The following is a 13277-nucleotide window of genomic DNA, read 5'->3' as shown; positions in this document are numbered from 1 at the left end:
ATTTTGGTCAAAATTATTTTTTCCAATAGAGGGTTATTTTATCACTTAGAACCTTGAACTTGAATTAAAGCCAAGGCAAGAGGCTTTAAAGTTCTCCCTTGTTTAAACACTTTAGATTCCCTATTAAAAAAATACTGATGTTTATTGTTTCAAACTAACATAAATATCTCTAGAAAGTAATACTTATTTAGAATAAAAATAAGTGTTTTTAAAGTCTCTTGGATAAATGCTGTGCTTCTTTTTACTCAGAGTATGAAGCAGAACAGCCTCTGTGTCCAGATACTCCTCAATCAAAACGACAATCTGTGAGTATAGTTCTATTAAAAATGTTCATAGGGCCTCCTATTTTAAAAAACTAAATGGGAAAATTAGGTACCCGCAGAGTAGTCTTATTCATAAAATGAAATAAAATAAATTTTGTAAACAACTTTTGTGAATTAACAAATGCAATATTCCAAATCATTGCTTTTATTTAAAGCAGCTTGGGTACTGCTGCCCTAAAATTAGATTACCAGCTGTGTTTGGTTTGTACGGCTCACTGTCTTCGTGCTACGACTGTCTGCTTTGCAGGCAGGAGTCAGAAGTATGCAAGGATCTCTTTCTGGTGGTGTCGCAAGCAGACTGAGTTGTGAGATATGCAAAAGAGGAGTAAGCACAGCGAAGGAGTTAATGCCCCACTTTCACATACATAATAGGGCACTTAGATGTGGACACTGTACCCAGCAGAATTAAACTTGATCACACTTGGTCGAGGTCTAATTTTGACCAAGTAAAATCAGTCTAGGAAAACTTGGTTGGCAGACAGAAGCAGTATGTAATTTAAGAAGGACAAACCCATTTATCTCTTTGTCCCCAGCATTTCTATGAGCAGGAAAATTAATTATTTTGAGCATCACATATCATTTAAACTAGCTATCTTTTAGATGCTTTATCTTATTACACTGCATTTAGTTTATTTTGTTATTTTAAAAATCAAGACCTTGTAGTTAAACTTGTCTGACACTTGGTAGGTTTAGACCTTTATATAATGTATCCTCTTTCCCTAAGCAAAACGAACTTCATCACAGGACATTATTAAATTGGAATGGTGAACTCTGTTTGGGACATGTATTAGTCTGGGCATAATTTATTGATGTATTTGCACATTTAATGTCAAAATGTAGTAGTATATCTTTTTATGTTTATGTGTACTTTTTTAATTTCCAAAAAGATCATTTTATGAACTTTGTATATGGTAATGTATGTAATATGGCAGTCATTGACATGCAGAGTATAATAAGCTTGGTGGCCCGATGACATAGTTTTCACAACACGTTTTCATACCAAATGAATGCTAGTGCATTCTTGAGTATAATGGGAGGTATCTGAATTTCTGTGACAGTTATAGTTCACTGTCTATAAGAGTACTCTTCTGGCTCACTGTAACAGTCCGTGTGTTCCTAAAAACAGAAGTAAAATGGTGAACTATCTTTTCTCATGGTGTCTATAATTGGTTCTGCATGGGGAAACTTAAGATTTGGATTTGCATCTGCTCTGAATTTGTCTGCTTGTGCTTTGTTTAAAAAGAAAGTTTATTTTCTTTAAAAGGTGCATGTCATGACTTCTGAACAATATAGAAACAAATATTTAAGCATCTGAATGGAAAAATAGTTATTCAGAAAACATTGCCAATTTTAATTTTCAAAAAATTACTATTTTATACAATGGATAAATTATTTTTTAAACTGTGATACCTCAACAACTTCTTTTAAAAACATTCATGTACCTTCTGTTAGGTTTGGATGTTTTTTATTGAAATGGAAACTACAAAAAAAGTGATTTTTTTTAAGTATGAAGAAAATACTGAAATAACTTAATATTTGGTTTAGAAATTAGAACTTTTTTTTTTTTTTTTTTTTAACTGAATGACCTTATATAGTTCTTCCTGTTGAATTGGTTCTGTTTTTTACAGTTTGATTGTGGTATTTTTATAGGTTACATTTATCTTGCATTTTTCTTGAACAGGTGTCTTTGGAAGCAGGAATGCTGCAGCCATTATGTATGGGACAATTTTACTCAGCCCCTGCAGCTGATACTGTTGTCCAACAGTTGCTTCCCAGTCCCGAGGCAGCCCCCCTTCCAGAACCACCTGATCCAAAAATGTGTAAGTAGGAGTGCATCATCTTGAACTCTGCTGTGAATATTTTTCTTGCATTTGACAAGGATTTGTCATTTGTTGTGCTGAAAGTGTTAACAGCTATAAAACCTTTTCTGAAATGGAATTGCACTGGGCTGTATGCAGGGAGCCGGCTTGAGCTCTTTGTCAGTGGAAGAAAACCCAAATGAGATGGTGCACATTTGAAATCTGTAACAGTGTCTAGCTGTTAAGGTAGTTCTACTCTCTTCTGATAAACTGACTTTTTATTTGGCCACTTAAATGAGTGAAAGACAAACGTTTCTGCCTCTAAATTAATAATGAAAAACTAGCATCAATAGACTAAACAGGTAATTAAATCTGAAAACTGCTTTCAAAATATCTTTGCCCAATTGATTACAAACCAGACATAACTGATTTGAGTGGAAACAACTCTAAAGTTTCGTTCTTCCATTTTTAACAATTTCTATACATATTTTTATCAAATTATGAAGTAGTGATGTTACTTTTATTATGCATTTTAGCCCTACATTTGTCTTTTTTTTTCCTTCACCTTTTTCCATCACTTTCTGATTCTGTTTCATCTCTTCCATTCATTCTTGCCCATTAGGAATTCCTGTTGCTACGCAGAAGCAGTGTTACCCTCAGGTTTTGTATATGTAGTGTCCTTCCAATTGTGAACATTTTCTCGCAGTATATGAACCAATTAAAAATATGAAGTAGAGAAAGAAATTCAGTGTTTCGTGTATTGCCAGAAGAGGAAACTTGCATGACTTAATCTTTACTGCACACACTAAAACCTGAGTACTTACTGAATGGCAGGCGGTCTGGCTATAAATTGAGGACAATGCTTAGGCCAGTAAGCCAACTCTGCCTCTCTGAGATCCTAGCAGGTTCTATTTTGTTTCTGAGAGGATGGCTCATACTGCTTTCTACAGGGTCATGCTCTCTGTTCCCTCAGGCCCAGTAAACTTCAGTTCCTCACCTGTGGTATTTTCATTTTAAGGGACAGATTTAAACCAGTTTATAAGTTGATGGTGAAAGGTCTTGTTAGGGAAGATGGGAATGTGGGGAAAAGCTGAGAAAGAAACATAGCCTGAGTCTCTTGGGAAGTGTTTAACTATTAGCCTGCATGTTGCACATGTACAATAGCACTGCTGATTTTTGTTTTGTTTTGTTTTGGTTGTTTTTGTGATGCCAGCTGTAGCTGCCTTCTTTTGCATGGAACTCAGTGATGCCAATGTGCATGAGCACTTAGGAAACATGGCAAGTAGACCTCGGTGTAAGAGCAGTGCAGTCATATGAGAGATGCCAACCTAGACAGACCTTTCACTGTGGCAAAATTGGGTATATGGAGAAATGTTCAAATTTCTGAAGGATCTGGGTAGGAAGTAGTTATGAGAAAGAAGTCACAGCACCACTAAAATACAACCTTTTTTCCCTCTGTCTAGAAAGTGAATTTTACAACCAACTGTATTACTGCAGATTGCAAAGGGCATGAGTAGAGATACCCAGAGAGGTTTACATGTAGCTGTAGTGGCACTGAGTTTAGCATAGGCTCATTTACTTTTCTTCCTGTCGGGGTAAATTAGTCTGCATTGCTCCTCATTTTCTATGCTAAGCTGCTTCTGACATCTGAGTTTACTCATTTAAAACTAGTCTGACATCTCTGAGGCATGCTGTAGTTTGAAGTGTTAATGTACCTTTGGTTTGAAATTTGCTCAAGTTTATGTGTTTTTGGCTGAAGGAAAGGGAAGACAGATCTGTGGCTGTATCTAAACTGAAAGAATCTGTGCTTAGTTCAAGCTGCAATGGTATTGATAAAATGACTGATACTTGATTTATGCTATCTGATGTTTGTCTTTTTGTGATATCCGAGTGCTTCCCTGTAAGTGAAAGCTGTGCTGTTTTGCTCAGGCTCTCCTCGAGAATACTTAGAGTATTACATCTTTCCAGTGCTCTTACCCGGACTGGCTGAACTTCTACATCAAGCAAAGAAGGAAAAGTGTTTTGAGGTTAGTTCTTAGTTTTCAGTTCAGATCAATGTCAGGAAGTCACAGCCTTTTATTTCACAGTCTGTATTTCTTTATTTAGTCTTTTACAAGAAAACCGATGACAATAATATGAAATAACATATCAAGAGTTGTTTCGGATCTTGCTAGCCTGGAATGTTCTTTTGTCTGGTAATTTAGAACACATTGCATACTCACCACACTTGGTCATTATGCATCTAATTCTCCTTAAATATTCAGTTACATCTAGCATAAGTAGTGTGATAATCCAGACAAACAGGCTTCCTTTCAGACTTGTACATGTCACTGATATGAGAGTGATGTAAAGAACTTGAATTTTACTTAACTGAGTAATGAAATGAACTCTGTTATTTTTTCTGGTCTAACATCCTAAGATAGGTGTATTTTCTATTTTAGCTTTATAATTCTATATAAATTCTATTTAAGTGGAAAGCAGAGCATCATTAATGAGCTTATACGAATTGTACTTACAAAAAAATCGTAATCTTCTGTATGTATTTACAAATTTGTGTGTGTGTGTGTGTAAACATATCTAGAGACATTCTTAATTGTATGTTGGGAATGTGTAAAAATACATGAGAACTGATACAAGATAAAGCTCACTGTATCAACATAGCTTAACTCAGTGATAGATTAGGAACTGGTAGTTGTGGGGTTTGCATCATTTCAACTATTTTCTCTAACTGGAAGTATTTTTTTTTTCTATTTGTTTCCTACTTTCTGTTTGTCATGAACACTTTTAATTGTAAGGCTTTGCTCCTCTATGTTTTTATGCCTGCAACTGAATCTCTTCTTACTTGCTTCATAATATAAAGAGCAATTAACATAATTGACAATGAAAGTATCTTCCTTTTTGTACATGATGCATATCTGAGGAAAACAGTCTGTGCTGTTTGGGTTATAGATCAAAATGAAAGCTGTGTGGGTTACTAATCATCTTAGGTCTCAGTCTACCTCCGCTCCAACCACTGGCATATTCCTGTTACAGGCTTATATATATATGGCAATAGACATCATGGAAAAATTACTTGTAAAAATTACATATGTACAGTTTGACACTGACTTACATGTGCTTGGCACAGCAAAAAAGTCACAAGTTCACTTACCAAAATTCACTTAACCGTGCTTGAATGAACACCTCAAACTTGCATTTCAAATCCAATTCTATATTTTTAATAAAAGTATGTTATTTCCATTTTTGCTTAGCCTTCACAAGATTTGTGTCTATAACTGATTGGTTTATAGATGATTGTATATCTATTTATAATTTGTGATAGTACAGGTGAAATAGGAAAGCGATTCACCTACATACCATTATGACATGACATCTCTGTACATTATTCCTGCCATCACACTTATGTTATCTGGCCTAGAACAGATTTGATTGAACATATATATTATTCATCACACTTTTAATGAAATTTATATTGATTTTATTTTATTATTTTTTTTTAAGGAAGCAGATCTCCTTTAACAAAAAGGGAAGTCTTAAAGCTGGCTTAAAATACTGTCCTAAAGAGATCTTATGAATTTTGGAAAGTAATAAACTTAATACACTTAATACAAAGTTTGAGAATTCTTAGAAATACTTCAGTTTTCAAACTCAGGACAAATTTGTCTGTACTTTGTCTGTTTTTAATCGGAGATATTTTGCAGAGGTTCAGTGGTCTATAGGTTAGAAAGTATCTGTTCTCAAAATAGATTTTTGTACATTTCTGTGTTGCTTTATAGTAAACTAAGAAAAAAAAGCAAATGTGAAGTTTCTGATATCTAGATGCTTCATAAAAAATAGCACAGTTTATCAAAAAGACACTGACTGATTTTTGTTTTAATTTGGAGAAATGTCCTGCTCTCGGTGAAGGAAGTTTAGGAAAGCAAGTTTATGTCCGATGATCATTTTCAGCCATGACATCATTTCCTCCTCCTTTTGAACAATAACTAGTAAAACAATAGCTCTTGATGCTTACCATATAACTCAATATTTGTGTTCTTTTCCATTACTGTCCAGGTATTTGTACTTAGACACTCTTTTTCCTTATCTGACTTAAATGGGTAATTTCTAAGTATACTGTTATTTCATAATAAGTGTGTTGTTCTATATGAATTTGAAGAAAAGACCATGCCATACCTTGCATTAAAATGGAACAGATTTTTAGGATCAACAGCAGAGCCCTTAGACACCCTAGAGAAAGTTAAGGACAGGGAGAGGGGTTCTTGTGATAAACACAGCAGAAAGTATCTATGAAAATAGGAAGAGAGCAACGAGTAGAAAGAATCATGGAATTAATGAGACAACAGCAGAGGTAAATGATGAATTGTGATTAAGGTAACTGATATCATAAAGGATGAGATCAGAATACTGTATTTGAATTTTGGCTAGACAAAAGTCATTAAAGACCCTTTACAAAGGGCAGCTCCAATAGAATAAACCAGTGGAAGATAAATGGAAGGAACAGTGGAAGAAAGGGAGGGACAGTAGAAATGACTGCGGTCAGTGTGGCACAGGGCTGGAGGAAGAGAGAGAATTCTGAGGAAGAATGAAGAATGTTTTTTATGAGAGGAACTAAAGGCCTTCATGTTTTGAAGGTGAATGAAGAAGAATGAGAAAGGAATGAGAAACGAAGTAGCAGAGCTGTTTAGAAATTGAAACTGGGGTAAGGCAGATTGCATCAGGGGACCAGCTGAGGAATTCAAGGAAGAGATCAGAACAGAGATACCCATGCCTGGGAAAGAAGAATTATAGAATCAGAAGAGAAAGTCGGGAAAGGAAAAGGAAAGGGTTATGCTGAAAATAGTCATTTGTGTAGGAAAGAAATCTTTCAAGATCTTATTTGGAAAGTGACCTAGCAACTTAAACATTTAATTTAAAATAGGCTTTTTTTTTTTTTTTCTTACCATGTCGTGCAAAAATCTAGAAAAACTATCAGCTTCCAGATATATTTGCAGACTTCAAACTAACGTCAATATGAGAACGGTCAGCAGAAGCTTCATTTTTAAGTTAGGAGTGAAAGAGACCTATTAGGTTGTCCAGTGTATTCCCATGCTGAATTGTGTGGTTTTTGTTTTTTGTTTTTTTTTTTTTTCCTACCATAATTTCTCCTTTGCTTTATCCTATCTGCTGTCAAATGTCTCTGGGGGAAAGACTATTTTCTTAAATCTCTGCTCTCATGAGACTTAAGTAATGCATTCATTTTTCAAAATTAAAACTGATCGATGTTTAACATTTTTATTATCATAACTTTGATGCTTCATTCTGGTTGGCAATTGCAGAAAGAGGTTGCTGTAGCAGACTCTGTAATCATAGAATCATTTAGGTTGGAAAAGACCTATAAGATCATCTAGTCCAACCTTTAACCTATCATATGGAATATGTTTTATTTTATAGTATGTTAGATCAGGGATAGTAAATGGAAGAAGATCTTTTGATAACTTTTCAATCTCCTGATCCTTGATCACCAATGTTTCTGTATGATTATTACAAAACAAGTCATACTTAAGCTGAAAAATGAAAAATGAATTCTAATTATAATTAGTTCACAAAGACATCTGCAGGTTAACAATGCACATTGTGCAGATATTTCCTGTGTTTATCCTGATTCACGTAGCATAGGAGGAATGTGTCAAAGACAGGTCAATTTATATCATTTTTTCCTTCTATAAATGTTCACTGCTGTGCAACTAAAGATTTAAGTGAACTGTTTCCTGGCAAAAAAATAACAAAAGAAAAAATGTTCAGATTGAATTCTTCCCTGATAAGCTCACTGAATCTGACAAGAATAAAATGAATTTGTTTCCTTTGATAACTGTTTTGACAACACTGCTCTGATTGCTGCAAATTTATTGCAAAGGAAAAACAATTTGCTTAAAACAGATTAAATTAAAACTGCTAGATTAAATTGAATTTTGTTGTCAAAGTATAGAGTTTATTCTCTGAAAGAATTCACTGAGTAATTGGACCCAGTTTAGTACTGTAATTGAGAATAGCTGTATGAGAATGATCAGACACTGTTGTTTTCAGCTTCTGTTCAAGTAAAAAATGTAAATTTATCATCTAAAATAAGCTGTAGAAATCTTTCCAGTGAAGGTGTTGGTCTCTTAAAGCTTAGGTGCTTGGCTTCTAGGAACAGTGCCTGGTATTATCCTGACAAGTGTGAAAATTCATTAGGGAGATGTGTGTTTCTACACAGCCAAGCACTGTAATGGAGCTCTGTATGAACCCTGAAGGTTTTTTTTTTTTGTCATGAAAGAGATCATAAAGACACATGGGGTGCAGGACTGATAGCTGTGTTGTCATGTTCAAAGCAGTTTTCTTTCTTTTCTGTGGATGCCCAAGTGTATGTCTACCTATGATAAGATTCACCTTGGAAAGTAGATGCATTCTGGGGAATTATCTAGGGCTGCCAAACAGTCTAACTGTATTCCTCGCTATTGTCATCCCCTAGTTACGTGACTACCCCATGTCCTTCACCATGCAGTCAGCACCTTGTGTAACGTTTCGCATCCACTCACCTGTGGCTGGAATTTAACAGTGACCATCAATTTATGCCATGTGCTAGTATCCCAAACCATGAAGCTATACAGAGCACTTATTTTCTGCCTCTCTTTACATCTCCCAGATTTTTTTACTTCATACTCATGCAGCACAGGGAGTGACATGTATGATGAAGGTAATACATAGAGTCAAGTCATCCTTCATGCATTAAATCTCTGATTACGTAGTTATTCTACTTTTCTTAGCAAGTGGTAGTATTTCCATCATTTCTTACATTTATTCAAAGCTCCAACCTCTTTCATGCTATCTAGCAGTATCACAAATGCATTTGACCAGGTTGAATTGTTTTCCTAAAAAGTAATAATTGCAGTTGAGTCCCCCATCTGACAGGGTAAGGGTTACCTTCTGGGTAGGGATAACCTTTCTCTTTGCTAAACGGCTTTATTTTGATAAAGCACTCAATGCCTCTCTTCAGCAGGGGCTAAGTATTCACTGTCAGGTTGTGTATGTCCATAACACATCTTGTGTAAGAGTGGTCTGGAAGAAACTAGATAAATTCTGTTATTCTGACCAGCAGTCTAGGTTGTGTTTTCTGTATCGTGGCTACTCTGGTTTCTGAAATGCTGAATAAGCACCTGTAGTCATTTGTACACTTAATCTGCAAGGATGTAATGCAGAGAGGAAACCTCTAAGAAAAGAAAGGCTATAATCAATTCTGTATTGATCAAAATTCATGCTTTGAATTTTGAACTCAAGAAGTATTTTATAGCATGTAGTGCAGTCCAGATAAATAGGGCCTGGCTGCGCGACTCGCTAAGGATACCTAACTGCAAAGCATTTTGCCAAATTCCCCTTAGTGGTGAAGATATCTCCGAAGTGGGAACAAAGGGCACAATCATTTTGCTCCAAGACTCCAGACTTTGAATTTTTTTTGCCTGATTGCAATGTGTACAGTGTCTGTGATTGTTGTTGCATGTGCTTGATTTGTGCCTTCTTTTCCGGACTACCCAGTGGATGATTTTGTCTGAGCAGCCATACAATACGCTGGGGGGGTGTCTAAGTATGCACAATGCGTTCAAGCTGGTTCCATGCAAGAGGAAACAATATTCATCGGTGTTCTTTCTAAGCCTTGGAATCTTATGAAGTATTTTAAGTATGATAACAGAGCTTTGAACAGAATGGGAAGTAATTTACAACAGATTTTCATATATGAGTTCTGTTAATTTCTTTGCAATGAGATTGCCACTAAGAAAGATTGCCCTTCAGAGATATTTGTTATAGCTATACTGCAGCAAATATCAAGATAGTATATGTAAAATTTTCTCACTCATTTTTTAACTTGGCTTGAAAGCATTCCACAAAAGGTCTAAAATTTTGGCTGAGCCACTGGCTGTTGGCAGTAGCAATATTAAAGTAGACAGAGTAATGTACTGTATATTTTATTTAATAAAAGCAGTCAATTTAGCTTCTGTTCCTCTCCACTAGTAAAAACATGTGACCAATCCAAAGATAATAAATAATTTGAAACTATCTTCTGTCTTTAGAGAAAAAGGACGAAATTTATTGCCTGTGATTTCCTAACAGAGTGGTTATACAAGTAAGTTGATCATGGCTTTTACTATTAATTATGCCCAGTGATTCAAATACATTAATTTACAAATTGAATAGCTGCAATTTAAACTAAGTTGTTTTCTTTTTTTTTTTTCATTATCAGCCACAACCCAAAGAGGAAAGATGAGTCATTCACAGAATTCTTTTCCATTCCTTTTGTTAACAACTGGCTAAAGAACCAGTAAGTTATTGCAGTATTCAGAGTAACCTTTTATCTTTTTATTCTTTTCCTTCAGTTATTACAAAAAAGTAATAGAGCTTCAATGCATTATAATTTTCCCCTCTGAATGCCCATTCTTGTGTGCAGCAGAGAACTATGTGATGCTTTCGAACTTTGCCATGCATTAGTTGCAAGGTATTTTGTACCGGCATTGTTCTCAGATAAATTGGTTTAGAATTCTTAAACATTTTAATTGTTGCAGAGTGTGGGACATTTGAATAGCCTGGTAGTATTATGAATATATTTCTCTTAAGGAACAAAGCAATGTTTTCAGTGTTGCTGTGGAAATATTTGAGGATACGTAGTCTAGAAATTCTTTCCCTAGCTGTAAGTAGCAGTTTTGAAAATACCTGTAATAATCCTTGGCATTAGAATGCATTTATGCTGATATTTATGACTTTGCATTTGAGAAATGAACATTTCTTTTGGCAGTCTCAGTCTTAGGTTCCTCATTATTACTGTAGAACCAAGCGACACATCAGTTTTGAGAAAATGTTACTGTCCTTGAGGTTACAGTTTGTTTTCAATCTAGCTGTTGTGTGAGAAAAGAGAAGTAATACACTACAGTGAGAGAATAAAAAAAAAAATGAAGGTTAGATTTGGAAGAACTTTTCTGTTAGAAAACTTAATTGGAGACTAGATTGGTGGTTGGTTAAAACTTAGAGATGAGCATCTTTGCAGGCATGTTTGTTTTGTTATGCTACTTACGTGGAAATTGAGCTTTCTTGAACTTCTGTCATGTGAAATTTAGAGTAAAATCCTTTGGAGAAGCTTTAAGCTTTGAGTCAGAGTAAAGCTCATTGGCATTTACTGGTCTTTGGAGACAAATTGGTGATTAAGACACAGTTACTTTGGCTGTCTTAGAGGTAGTCATGTAGTTAAAGCTGTGTAGGAAGCTTCTGAGCTTCTTTCTGTGATGACCCAGTTCATCTCAACTCTGTTACGTTCAGGTACCTGCTGCTACATCGTACTGCCCAGCCAGTGTTGTTCAAACCTACCATTGATGGGACTCTTGTAATAGTTTAATTCTCTAAATCACTTGGCCTTGCCAACAAAATTCCTGTTTAATGCAGTAGGGTTGTCCTACTCAATTCTTATGCATACTGAGGACCCATTGGACAGTAAGGCAATTCTGATACCATCGAATTGTGAGGGTGGACATCTGTACCTAAGATAACAAAGATCAGTTTTACAAACATTTCCTCTTGGAAGTAAAGGTGACCTAAGTTGTTCCCTGCTCTCTCCTGTTCTTCAGCATGCTTCTAGCCAGCCTAATATCACCCTGTTGGGGAAGATGCTTGGTTATTCTGATCAGGGACTTCCCCTGAGCTAGAAATGCCTCTGCCAAAATATGAGGGGTTTGTATAGCTATTTAAATTGTAGATTGTTTCTCCAATCTGGTTCACCTGGGAGCCAGGCAGGCCTTTGCATTGGCACAAATGAAAGATTAGAATGAAGGGCTTGGGGCAAGGTGAAGAGAACAAATAAGCTGGTAAGATATAGAGGTGGTGGCAGGAACTGCTTAAGTCAGCTTTGCCAACAAGAGAAATACACTGTGGAATCACAGCCTGAATGACTCATAGCTTCTGTTCGGACTTGGGCTCCTGAATAACGTAGTGACGGATCCACAAGGACACTGAAGAGTCAGAGTCCTATTTAAATTGATACACACTTGATCTGAAATCCTCTAAACAATTAGGCCTTTAAAAATAATTTATTAAAAATCAACTTTTTGTGAACACATTAAAATTACAGATTTCTCAACAAGTATTGCTTATAAAGTAATCATTATTAGAGCAAACTGAAAGATTGCAATATTAAATGGGAATGAGAATTTATTATTATGTCCTGGATATGACATTTAAAATGTAATTGAATCTGTACATTTTATTGTCACTTCCATTTTTAACTGTAGTACAGGTTTTATGTTTTAATAGGATCAGAATATATGTAACAGAATATGCTAAAAATTGTTGGTCAGGTTTTCATGGGAAACATCCTTATTCCAACCTTTTAGATGGTATATTAAAGAAACAGAAGAAAAAGGTGTTGCTACAGGTTTAAGGAGTAAACTCTTCTGTTGATTTTTTAGTTACATGTCTAAATTTGAAAAGCATAATGGAAGGTCTGTTAAAGAGGAACACATTTCTAAACCGTATTAAAATAGGGTTTATGATTGTGAAGCTGTCTTCATGCTTAAAAAGATATAAAAATTAAAACAAAAAAAAGAAGGTTAAATATTTCTTCTGCAGAGATCCAGCTTTTTTAATATATTCCACACTTGAGTATGACTTTTTTTGGCTCTCTTCCAGTGCCTCCAGTTTTTTCTTTGATGTTAATTTTTTTAAGAATAGTCAAAGCCACAGTCTTATGAGCCTCACTCCCCATATGATGTGTTTCTAAATGAGATCTTGCAGCCTACTTTTTCTTTAAAAGGAGAGCCAAACACTGCATCAGCTTCCAGAATTTTGAATGCAAACATTGTAGCTTCAAAAGCTGGTTGCTGTAGGTGAAGAAGTTGGTAAAATTACTTCAAATTTGTTTCCAGCTTTAGTATTTACAATAATTGCTATGACATCATTAGATAAAAGCCTTAGTATAGTTACCTTGTCTTCCGCTGTGCCCTGTATAGTACCAACAGCACTGACAAAATGTTATATCCCATGGGAATCCTTGATTACTGAAGCAGATTTCAAAAGCAGGAGAGGGAGCAGCTTCAACGCTGACTGGTAATCTACGTTTCAATTCCAGAAGAGCACAAAGCATTTGTATTGTCTTAAAGATACT

At 35.3% G+C, this 13277-nt stretch overlaps 1 protein-coding gene across 3 annotated transcripts in view; it reads left to right on the top strand.

Annotated features, from left to right (window-relative positions):
* Positions 1-13277, top strand: part of IQCK (IQ motif containing K) — a 54603-nt gene that overhangs the window by 1334 nt on the left and 39992 nt on the right. For all 3 annotated transcript variants that reach the window (XM_084536726.1, XM_084536727.1, XM_084536728.1), the window contains exons 2-6: positions 250-305; positions 2005-2143; positions 4052-4149; positions 10204-10256; positions 10374-10451. In XM_084536726.1, the coding sequence (XP_084392852.1) occupies positions 250-305; positions 2005-2143; positions 4052-4149; positions 10204-10256; positions 10374-10451 (424 nt within the window). The remainder of the gene's footprint in view (positions 1-249; positions 306-2004; positions 2144-4051; positions 4150-10203; positions 10257-10373; positions 10452-13277) is intronic.

This window comes from Aythya ferina, assembly GCF_964211825.1.
Source record: "Aythya ferina genome assembly, chromosome: 15".
NCBI lineage: Eukaryota > Metazoa > Chordata > Aves > Anseriformes > Anatidae > Aythya > Aythya ferina.
The sequence above is the reverse complement of the archived record's forward strand: the minus strand, read 5'-3'. Positions and strand labels throughout refer to the sequence as shown.